This window comes from Physella acuta, unplaced genomic scaffold, assembly GCF_028476545.2.
Source record: "Physella acuta isolate Inbredline_101_S28 unplaced genomic scaffold, ASM2847654v3 ptg000209l, whole genome shotgun sequence".
NCBI lineage: Eukaryota > Metazoa > Mollusca > Gastropoda > Physidae > Physella > Physella acuta.
Window position 1 is genome coordinate 468,470 of NW_026731728.1, and position 12,112 is coordinate 480,581.

General features: G+C 39.8%; 1 protein-coding gene across 2 annotated transcripts; it reads right to left on the bottom strand.

Annotated features, from left to right (window-relative positions):
• Positions 1–200: 200 nt before the first annotated feature.
• LOC131937409 (uncharacterized) lies at positions 201–11,993 on the bottom strand. Of its 2 annotated transcripts, none has more exons than XM_059294808.1 (5): positions 11,181–11,993; positions 7,283–7,610; positions 6,096–6,335; positions 3,409–3,555; positions 201–2,566 (listed from the first exon to the last, which is right to left on the bottom strand). In XM_059294808.1, exons 2-5 carry the CDS (start codon positions 7,359–7,361, stop codon positions 2,322–2,324), a joined length of 711 nt encoding a protein of 236 aa, XP_059150791.1. In that variant the 5' UTR covers positions 7,362–7,610; positions 11,181–11,993; the 3' UTR covers positions 201–2,321. The 2 variants fall into 2 exon arrangements, with proteins under 2 accessions (XP_059150791.1, XP_059150790.1); XM_059294807.1 differs by having other exon boundaries at positions 3,409–3,558.
• Positions 11,994–12,112: the final 119 nt, after the last annotated feature.

Below are 12,112 nucleotides of genomic sequence, written 5' to 3' on the forward strand. Positions count from 1 at the left end.
TGGTGTCAATAAAAGGGCGTCATGTTACCTTGAGTAATCCCTGCACTAACTTGTTCTAGCGCAGAAAAACCTGTTACATACATGGAGACACACACACACACATACATACATACACATATATACAGTTTGAACAACATCTGCCCTCAAGAATAGAACACTAATAGAAACCATAGTAAAGAACAAAAACCTGAGCAGTGAAATATACATTTATTTATATAATTTTGTGTCGTATGTCGCAGAGTCACGTAGAACAGAGCAATGGGTGATGTGATGAACTGAACACAGGTAAATCCAAGCAATGAGAACATAGATGACATCAATGGGCACATAGATGACATCAATGGGCACATAGATGACATCAAATGACACGTAGATAATATCTAAATGGACATGTAAATGACATCAAATGGCACTTTTGATTTGCGCCATTTGACTTAACAACAAGGACATGTGACAAAACGTCACTACAACACGTGAGCTCTCGTCACATGGTATTCACGTGTCTGTATAACGTCATTAATCACACACATTAATTAACAAGAAGTTGCGGACGACACTAACTCATGTAAGAGAAAGATTGGCGTTCAATCTTTGGAGAGTATCGAGTCTGAATCCAACGACAAAAAAAAAGTGACCATTGTTGTCTTACTGTCCCTTTGTCTGACCTGTGTAGAACGTAATCACATGAATAGCACGGCTGGCGGTGTGTGACGATTACAGGAGTTTAAGTCAGCTTTGTTTTTTTTGTTTGTTTTTAAACTAGGCGACAGGGTAGGTTGGGAGGGGGTGATGTGGTGGAACTACCAACGTCGTCCCCAGCTGAGTCTGAACAAGACAAAGTAAATCAAATACTCGTGAGTCCTGCACAGCCAGCAAGAAGCAGAAAATCTGAATTTAAAATCGTCTTCGTGAGCCTGTAGACTACAGATTTATTTTATCTGAGGTACGTTATCACGGGTAGTGACTAGAAACAATAAAAGTGAAAACTGTTATCGGTAGCGAATATTGGAGACACCGAATAAAAGTGAAAAGCTATCATGGGTAGCGAATATTGGAGACACCGAATAAAAGTGAAAAGCTATCATGGGTAGCGAATATTGGAGACACCGAATAAAAGTGAAAAGCTATCATGGGTAGCGAATATTGGAGACACCGAATAAAAGTGAAAACTGTTATCAGTAGCGAATATTGGAGACACCGAATAATAAAGAAAAACTATCTATCTAGCGAATATAGTAGACACATGATAAAATTGAAAAACTATCATGGGTAGCGAATATAGGAGACACCGGATAAAAGTGAAAAACTATCATGGGTAGCGAATATAGGAGACACCGAATAAAAGTGAAAAACTATCATGGGTAGCGAATATAGGAGACACCGAATAAAAGTGAAAAACTATCATGGGTAGCGAATATAGGAGACACCGAATAAAAGTGAAAAACTATCATGGGTAGCGAATATAGGAGACACCGAATAAAAGTAAAAAACTATCATGGGTAGCGAATATATGAGACACCGGATATAAGTGAAAAACTATCATGGGTAGCGAATATAGGAGACACCGGATAAAAGTGAAAAACTATCATGGGTAGCGAATATAGGAGACACCGGATAAAAGTGAAAAACTATCATGGGTAGCGAATATAGGAGACACCGAATAAAAGTGAAAAACTATCATGGGTAGCGAATATAGGAGACACCGGATAAAAGTGAAAAACTATCATGGGTAGCGAATATAGGAGACACCGAATAAAAGTGAAAAACTATCATGGGTAGCGAATATAGGAGACACCGAATAAAAGTGAAAAACTATCATGGGTAGCGAATATAGGAGACACCGAATAAAAGTGAAAAACTATCATGGGTAGCGAATATAGGAGACACCGAATTAAAGTGAAAAACTATCATGGGTAGCGAATATAGGAGACACCGAATAAAAGTAAAAAACTATCATGGGTAGCGAATATATGAGACACCGGATATAAGTGAAAAACTATCATGGGTAGCGAATATAGGAGACACCGGATAAAAGTGAAAAACTATCATGGGTAGCGAATATAGGAGACACCGGATAAAAGTGAAAAACTATCATGGGTAGCGAATATAGGAGACACCGAATAAAAGTGAAAAACTATCATGGGTAGCGAATATAGGAGACACCGGATAAAAGTGAAAAACTATCATGGGTAGCGAATATAGGAGACACCGAATAAAAGTGAAAAACTATCATGGGTAGCGAATATAGGAGACACCGAATAAAAGTGAAAAACTATCATGGGTAGCGAATATAGGAGACACCGAATAAAAGTGAAAAACTATCATGGGTAGCGAATATAGGAGACACCGGATAGGCGCCCCCTCCTCCGCAGCAGGAGGAGGAAGCACGCGATGATGAGCAGGATGCCCACAGCTCCTATCACGGCTCCCGTCACAATGGCAGCCGTGTGTTGGCAGCCGTCCACCTCGTCTAGGTTGTTGCCGCAGTCGTTCAAGCCGTTACACGTCAGCTGACGGTCCACACACAGGTTCTGTCGTCTGCAGTCAAATGTCTGGTTAGGGCAGGCTGCAGGAGGGAACAATGGTCAGTAGCACACCAACATTATGTTGTATGTAGCACACCAACATTATGTTGTATGTAGCACACCAACATTATGTTGTATGTAGCACACCATCATTATGTTGTATGTAGCACACCAACATTATGTTGTATGTAGCACACCAACACTATGTTGTATGTAGCACACCAACATTATGTTGTATGTAGCACACGAACTTTAAGTTGTATGTAGCACACCAACATTATGTTGTATGTAGCACACCAACATTATGGTATATGTAGCACATAGCACACCAACATTAAGTTATATGTAGCACACCAACATTATGTTGTATGTAGCACAACAACATTATGTTGTATGTAGCACACCAACATCATGTTGTATGTGGTACACCAACAACATCATGATCCTTTAGCACATAATACACTAAGCAGAACCCCCCCCCCCCCACAAGCCCCCCCCCCCCCCGCCCCACCTCCACCACTTCTACTTTGATTTCAACCTTCAACCGATGTAACCATCAAATTAATCTAATTAAAATCAATAAGAAGTACTCCTGTAACCTTTAAATTAACCTAATTAAAATAGAAGTACCCCTGTAACCTTTAATTTAACCTAATTAAAATAGAAGTACCCCTGTAACCTTTAAATTAACCTAATTAAAATAGAAGTACCCGTGTAACCTTTAAATTAACCTAATTAAAATAGAAGTACCCCTGTAACCTTTAATTTAACCTAATTAAAATAGAAGTACCCCTGTAACCTTTAAATTAACCTAATTAAAATAGAAGTACCCGTGTAACCTTTAAATTAACCTAATTAACATAGAAGTACCCCTGTAACTTACTCGAAGATTTATAAAAGATCTCCGTAACCAGTAGATCAAACTGTAGAGCTGCGATGTCGCTAAAGTTCCAGGTGGTGTATCCCACGGTACCCAAGTTACCCAGCAGATACTGCCCTTGGGGCGGGCCTGACCCACAGTAGCCTCTGTCTTCTGAGGGGAGGGGCGAAGAGTGTAGAATGTTCAAATGTTTCGGATACAATATCTTATCTAAAATGTAAGTGACTGTTAAATTATTAACTGACGTGTGGTTTTGGCTTAACTTACCCCATTTCTGTAAACAAACAAAAGCGACCTCCCCCCCCCTCCCAAAAGAGAATTTTGTATCTGCCCCCGCCCTATAACAGACGACCCCTTCAGTGTTTTATCTCCTCAGAGTGACCTCGAGTAGCCCAAAAGCAAATGAGAGCTCCGTGCACTCGTGGTCTTGTTGTTCGAAAACATTTGCAAGGATTAGCTCCTACAAGATTTGAAGGATTAGCTCCTACAGATTTGTAGGATTATCACCAAAAATATTTGCAGGATTAGAACCTACATTTATACAAGATTTGTAGGATTAGCTCCTAGAGAATTTGTAGGATTAGCTCCTAGAAGATTTGAAGGATTAGCTCCTAGAAGATTTGTAGGATTAGCTCCTAGAAGATTTGAAGGATTAGCTCCTAGAAGATTTGTAGGATTAGCTCCTAGAAGATTTGAAGGATTAGCTCCTAGAAGATTTGAAGGATTAGCTCCTAGAAGATTTGAAGGATTAGCTCCTAGAAGATTTGAAGGATTTGCTCCTAGAAGATTTGAAGGATTAGCTCCTAGAAGATTTGTAGGATTAGCTCCTAGAAGATTTGAAGGATTAGCTCCAAGAAGATTTGTAGGATTAGCTCCTAGAAGATTTGTAGGATTAGCTCCTAGAAGATTTGTAGGATTAACACCAAAAATATTTGCAGGATTAAGATTTGTAGGGTTAGCTCCTAGAAGATTTGTAGGATTAGCTCCTAGAAGATTTGAAAGATTAGCTCCTAGAAGATTTGAAGGATTAGCTCCTAGAATATTTGAAGGATTAGCTCCTAGAAGATTTGAAGGATTAGCTCCTAGAAGATTTGAAGGATTAGCTCCTAGAAGATTTGTAGGATTAGCTCCTAGAAGATTTGTAGGGTTAGCTCCTAGAAGATTTGAAGGATTAGCTCCTAGAAGATTTGTAGGATTAGCTCCTAGAAGATTTGAAGGATTAGCTCCTAGAAGATTTGAAGGATTAGCTCCTAGAAGATTTGAAGGATTAGCTCCTAGAAGATTTGTAGGATTAGTTCCTAAAATATTTGTAGGTTAGCTCCTAGAAGATTTGAAGGATTAGCTCCTAGAAGATTTGTAGGATTAGCTCCTAGAAGATTTGAAGGATTAGCTCCTAGAAGATTTGTAGGATTAGCTCCTAGAAGATTTGTAGGATTAGCTCCTAGAAGATTTGAAGGATTAGCTCATAGAAGATTTGAAGGATTAGCTCCTAGAAGATTTGAAGGATTAGCTCCTAGAAGATTTGAAGGATTAGCTCCTAGAAGATTTGAAGGATTAGCTCCTAGAAGATTTGAAGGATTAGCTCCAAGAAGATTTGAAGGATTAGCTCCTAGAATATTTGAAGGATTAGCTCCTAGAAGATTTGAAGGATTATCTCCTAGAAGATTTGAAGGATTAGCTCCTAGAAGATTTGAAGGATTAGCTCCTAGAAGATTTGAAGGATTAGCTCCTAGAAGATTTGAAGGATTAGCTCCTAGAAGATTTGAAGGATTAGCTCCTAGAAGATTTGAAGGATTAGCTCCTAGAAGATTTGAAGGATTATCTCCTAGAAGATTTGAAGGATTAGCTCCTAGAAGATTTGAAGGATTATCTCCTAGAAGATTTGAAGGATTAGCTCCTAGAAGATTTGAAGGATTAGCTCCTAGAAGATTTGAAGGATTAGCTCCTAGAAGATTTGAAGGATTAGCTCCTAGAAGATTTGAAGGATTAGCTCCTAGAAGATTTGAAGGATTAGCTCCTAGAAGATTTGAAGGATTAGCTCCTAGAAGATTTGAAGGATTAGCTCCTAGAAGATTTGCAGGATTAGCTCCTAGAAGATTTGAAGATTAGCTCCTAGAAGATTTGAAGGATTAGCTCCTAGAAGATTTGAAGGATTAGCTCATAGAAGATTTGTAGGATTTGCTCCTAGAAGATTTGAAGGATTAGCTCCTAGAAGATTTGTAGGATTAGCTCCTAGAAGATTTGCAGGATTAGCTCCTAGAAGATTTGAAGGATTAGCTCCTAGAATATTTGAAGGATTAGCTCCTAGAAGATTTGAAGGATTAGCTCCTAGAAGATTTGTAGGGTTAGCTCCTAGAAGATTTGAAGGATTAGCTCCTAGAAGATTTGTAGGATTAGCTCCTAGAAGATTTGAAGGATTAGCTCCTAGAAGATTTGAAGGATTAAGATTTGAAGGATTAGCTCCTAGAAGATTTGAAGGATTAGCTCCTAGAAGATTTGAAGGATTAGCTCCTAGAAGATTTGAAGGATTAGCTCCTAGAAGATTTGAAGGATTAAGATTTGAAGGATTAGCTCCTAGAAGATTTGAAGGATTAGCTCCTAGAAGATTTGAAGGATTAGCTCCTAGAAGATTTGAAGGATTAGCTCCTAGAAGATTTGAAGGATTAGCTCCTAGAAGATTTGTCTCTCACCAAAGTAGTTACCCCCGGGCCACATGAGTTGCAGAGATTCCACCTGACAGCTGTCTGTCGTGTTTCTATATTTAGGATCTAGGTCAAAGCTTCTAAAGATGGCGATGAGGGCGGTGCCCGAGGCCGGCCTCAAGCTGAGAGAGCAGTAACTGTTGGCCGGCAAGATGGCGTCTGGGCTCATCTGGATACGGACATCTAGGTGGACATCGATAAGCTGGGAGCATTGCTGGTCCAGTAGATCTGTGGGGATTGTGTGGGGAGAGTGGGGATTGTGTGGGGGTTATTTAGGGAAAGTGGGGATTGTGTGGTGAGAGTGGGGATTGTGTGGTGGGAGTGGGGATTGTGTGGTGAGAGTGGGGATTGTGTGGGGGTTATTTAGGGAGAGTGTGGATTGTGTGGTGAGAGTGGGGATTGTGTGGGGAGAGTGGGGATTGTGTGGGGAGAGTGGGGATTGTGTGGTGAGAGTGGGGATTGTGTGGGGAGAGTGGTGATTGTGTGGGGAGAGTGGTGATTGTGTGGGGAGAGTGACCACCAGTTCACGTCAACACACCAACCACCAATGTACATCAACACACCAACCACCAATGTACATCAACACACCAACCACCAATGTACATCAACACACCATTTAACATTGTATATCAACACACCTGACATCAATTTACATTAATACACCAACTACCAATGGATGTAAACACAACTACCAATGGATGTAAACACACCAACTACCAATGGATGTAAACACACCAACTACCAATGGATGTAAACACACCAACTACCAATGGATGTAAACACACCAACTACCAATGGATGTAAACACACCAACTACCAATGGATGTAAACACACCAACTACCAATGGATGTAAACACAACTACCAATGGATGTAAACATACCAACTACCAATGGATGTAAACACACCAACTACCAATGGATGTAAACACACCAACTAACAATGGATGTAAACACACCAACTACCAATGGATGTAAACACAACAACTACCAATGGATGTAAACACACCAACTACCAATGGATGTAAACACAACAACTACCAATGGATGTAAACACACCAACTACCAATGTAAACACAGAACACAGCAACAATCGATTAACAAACAAGCAGCTGTAAGTCCCACAAACTCAGTCTCCCCCTCCCCCCTCCCAGCCGTGCAAGACAAATGTACTCACAGATCTCGGGGTGGTGAGTAGCCTGTACCGTGCTACCTGCGGCTACCAGCAGCGTCACAAGTAGCCAGTGTGACGTCATAGTGCACGAGACTTGACACCAGCTAGCCGTACATTACGTCATAGAGGTCATTAGGTCACACACCTGTCTGGTTGACACTGGCACGGACACGGGGTGTGTTGCTGGTGTGCTACTGATGTGTTGCTGACGAGTCCGAAAGTTAACTAGAAACTTCCCTGGTCTACACACCAACAGGAGACGTCTGACGTGACGTCTGACGTGTGTTGGGACAGGACGTCAGCACAGACGTGGTGATGTATTGTGTCACACCTGTGGCAAAGGTACACAGTATCATGGCTGATAGCACTCTCTGCCTGTTTGTGTGTGTGTGTCTGTGTGTGTGTGTGTTTTAAAAACACGCAGATTGGTTAGGCCGGAAATCTATAATATAACGCTGCTGGTAGTGTGTCAGTCCTTCCTTCCGTCATCGCTATAGATTTTGGAACCATAAAAGTAAACATTCGCACCACGCAGTGCTTTTCAGTGCACCGCAGTGTCTTATTATAAGTATTAGAGTAGGGTTTGTTTATATAGCGGCATAGAGCTATTTTATAATTGCCACGGTTTTTACTCTTTCGCATAACGTCAAGAAAATATTAAATACACGCACATTGCTAAAACATATTAAAAGGATCAATGTCAAATATCATTTTCGTTTATATTCCTAGAAAAAGTGGATACATTTCCATAAAAGTAGGTCGAAAAAACTAATTAATTCAACTTTTTTTTGTGGTAATTTTTTTCAAGGGAGGTAATTTGAAAATATATTTATCTCAACAATAATTTAAGTTAATCTTTTTTGTATTACTACCGCATTGATTAGTATATGTTAATGTTCATAATTAAAAGAGAAAAATGTTAAGATTATTTATATTATTTATTTATTTTTTCTAATTAGTCTATGATTTCTCTAAAATCACTATCTTTTTGCTTTTGTTTTTCGGTGTTATGAAAACAGATGGTGAAATTAGACTTTTTGAGAATAATGGAAAGGCTCTCTCTGAGCGCGGACGTATGGGAAAATGTTTTTTTTTAAATATTCAACTCACTCTCAATAAATTAAGTTAATTTTTTTTATTACTTCCACATTGATTATTATATGTTAAGTAAAATAGAAAAAATGTTAAGATTATTTACATTATTTTCTAATTAGACTATGATCTCTCAAAATCACTATTTTTTTGTTTTTGTTTTTCGGTGTTAACAGATGGTGAAAATTTAGAATTATAGTATAGAGAATGCTGGAAAGGCTCTCTCTGGGCGCGGATGCCTAAGAAAAGCGTGTTGTTCGTTGGTGATTCTATTGTTGTGGTTGTGTTGTGGTTGTGTTGTGGTTGTGTTGTGGTTGTGTTGTGGTTGTGGTTGTGTTGTGGTTGTGTTGTGGTTGTGTTGTGTTTGTATTGTGGTTGTGTTGTGGTTGTGTTGTGTTGTGGTTGTGTTGTGGTTGTGGTTATGTTGTGGTTGTGTTGTGGTTGTGTTGTGGTTGTGTTTGTGGTTGTGTTGTGGTTATGTTGTGGTTGTGTTGTCGTTGTGGTTGTGGTTGTGTTGTGGTTGTGGTTGTGGTTGTGTTGTGTTGTGATTGTGTTTTGTTTGTGTTATGTTTTTGTTTGTTTTGTTGTGTTGTGTTGTGGTTGTGTTGTGTTGTGGTTGTGTTTTGTTTGTGTTTGTGTTATGTTTTTGTTTGTTTTGTTCTGTTCCAAAGTTGGTACATTTAAAAAAGATTTACCGTGGCGGAGCACGGGATGCAGCTAGTCTATAATATCTATAATATAAGCGGGCTGTGTCTGTCCGTCATCGCTATAGATTTTGGGACTATAAAAGTAAACTACGCACCATGCTGTGCTTTTCAGTGCACCGCAGTGTCTTATTATAAGTATTAGAGTAGGGTTTGTTTATATAGCGGCATAGAGCTATTTTATAATTTCCACTGTTTGTACAATTTTGCATAACGTAAAGAGAATATTAAATACATGCACATTGCTAAAACATATTAAAAGGATCAATGTCAAATATCGTTTTCGTTAATATTCCTAGAGAAAGTGGATACATTTTAATAACATAATAGCTGTAGGTTAGAAAAATCTAATTAAACTGTTTAGTAATTTTGCCAAGGGAGGTATTTTAAAAATAAATTGAACTCACGCTAAAAATGTGAATACAAAATCTGCAAGACGGAATAATTGTTGGAATAATATAATTAGCAAAATGTGAATGCAAATTATGCAGACGTGTAAAAGTACATTATTGTTGGAATATTATAATTAGCATTGATTGATAAAAGGCTATTTTTTATTTATTTTATTCACTGAATGTAATGTTTACTACTTATAATTTTTAATCAACTATTAAGCACTATTATAGACGCGTCATCACGTTCATTCGGTGCGCAATGGTTTTAGTTATGAAACTCTATTGTAAATTTTTAAAATTTAAAGTACTGGGAAAAAATGCGTGAATGGATAAAGTGAAATATTGCAGGTAAAACACGGATATTTTAAATACTGCCTATTATTTATACTGTTTACTAATTATTATTCTATCTTTCGGTTTGCGGACAAGCTAGGGGTTTTATAGGAGAGGCGTAGCGACGGGGGGGGGGGGGCATATGTCCCCGGGTGCCAACCTTAGGGGGCGCCAAAGTGGGTTGGAAAAAAATTTGCGAGGGGGGGGGGGGTGGTGGAAATCGAAAGTTTTAGGGCGGGGGGGGGGGGGGACAGGGGTGCAAATCGAAAGTTTGAAAGGGGTGCAAATCACCGGAAAGGGCGCGATTTGGCGCTACGGGCTAGACTGTGAGCAATATGCCTTTATGATTGCATTTAAATTGTGTTTATGTTATGAGTGTTGTGTTTGTTTTTTCGTTTGTGTTTTTTTTTTGCGTTCGTTTGTGTTGTGTTTAGTTTTGTCCTGTTCCCAAGTTGGTACATTTAAAAAAGATTTACCGTGGCGGAGCACGGGATGCAGCTAGTACATGATAACACATATATGGTCACATGACGTCATAATGTTTGTTTAAACTTCAGCCTTCCCCCATCTCCCTCTCTCAATCAAGTCCTTCACTAAATCCGGCATCGTCAGCAAATATCAAATTCATTTTTCAGAAAAAGTCCACATCATGTGACCAACAGACCTTCTATTGACCAAATCATGTGACCATCTAACAGACCTGCCACAGACTACATCATGTGACCAACAGACCTGCCATAGACTACATCATGTGACCATCTAACAGACCTGCCATAGACCACTCCATGTGACCAACAGACCTGCCATAGACCACATCATGTGACCATCCAACAGACCTGCCATAGACTATATCATGTGACCAACAGACCTGCCATAGACCACATCATGTGACCAACAGACCTGCCATAGACCACATCATGTGACCAACAGACCTGCCATAGACCACATCATGTGACTATCTAACAGACCTGCCATAGACCACATCATGTGACCATCTAACAGACCTGCCATAGACCAAATCATGTGACCAACAGACCTGCCATAAACCACATCATGTGACCATCTAACAGACCTGCCATAGACTACATCATGTGACCATCTAACAGACCTGCCATAGAACACATCATGTGACCAACAGACCTGCCATAGACCACTCCATGTGACCAACAGACCTGCCATAGACCACATCATGTGACCATCCAACAGACCTGCCATAGACTATATCATGTGACCAACAGACCTGCCATAGACCACATCATGTGACCAACAGACCTGCCATACACCACATCATGTGACCATAAGACCTGCCATAGACCACATCATGTGACCATGAGACCATGTTATGTCCACAGAAATGATAAACTAGTAACATTCTACCTCTAATGCCGTAACTTTGAAGGAAGACAACCGTGAAAATGTGGCATTTCAAATCTTCACCCGATTACCGGACTTTACTCGGTAAAAATGTATTGGGCCAAGGAAAGATTTCCATCACGAAAAAATGATTTTGTTGTGTCAGCTACGAAAGTGACATTTTCTGCTATAAATAGAATTTAACAGTGGTGCCATTTAGTGCAAGAGTGTTCTTATTTTCACATGTCTATAAATAGAATACAACAGTGTGCATTTATTTTAATTTTCGGGTTATTATGCCAAACCTAGGGTGTGTGTGTGGGGGGGGGGGGGGTGTATACACCAGCTAAATGAATTAGCAACACCAATAAAGTTTGTTTGAACACTTTTACTAAATGCAAGGTACATAAATATTAAGCAAGGTTTTAGACTGTTGTACAGAAACATTAAGCAAGTTTTTAGACTGTTGTGTTGCCCTTTAGTTTACCACCTAAAATTGTAAGGTACTCAACATCACAAGTCACGTGATTTTTTTTCTGTTGCTGGTGTCTCCCCGCCTCCCGACACAATTTTTTCTGATAGTGTACAAAGACCCCCCTCCACCTCCCAATGTTGACTGTACATAGACTCCCCCCACCCCCGTTCACTGATATTATAGATACTCCCCTACCCCCCACCTTGTGTTTACTGATATAGACCACCACCCCTAACACCTCCATGTTTACTTATATTGTACATAGACCACCACCCCCACCACCCCAATGTTTTCTGATATAAACCATCAACCCCATGTTTACTGATATAGACCACCACCCCCACACCCCTATGTTTACTGATATAGACCACCACCCCCACCACCCCCATGTTTACTGATATAGACCACCACCTCCACCACCCCCACCACCCCCATGTTTACTGATATAGACCACCACCCCCACCACCCCCATGTTTACTGA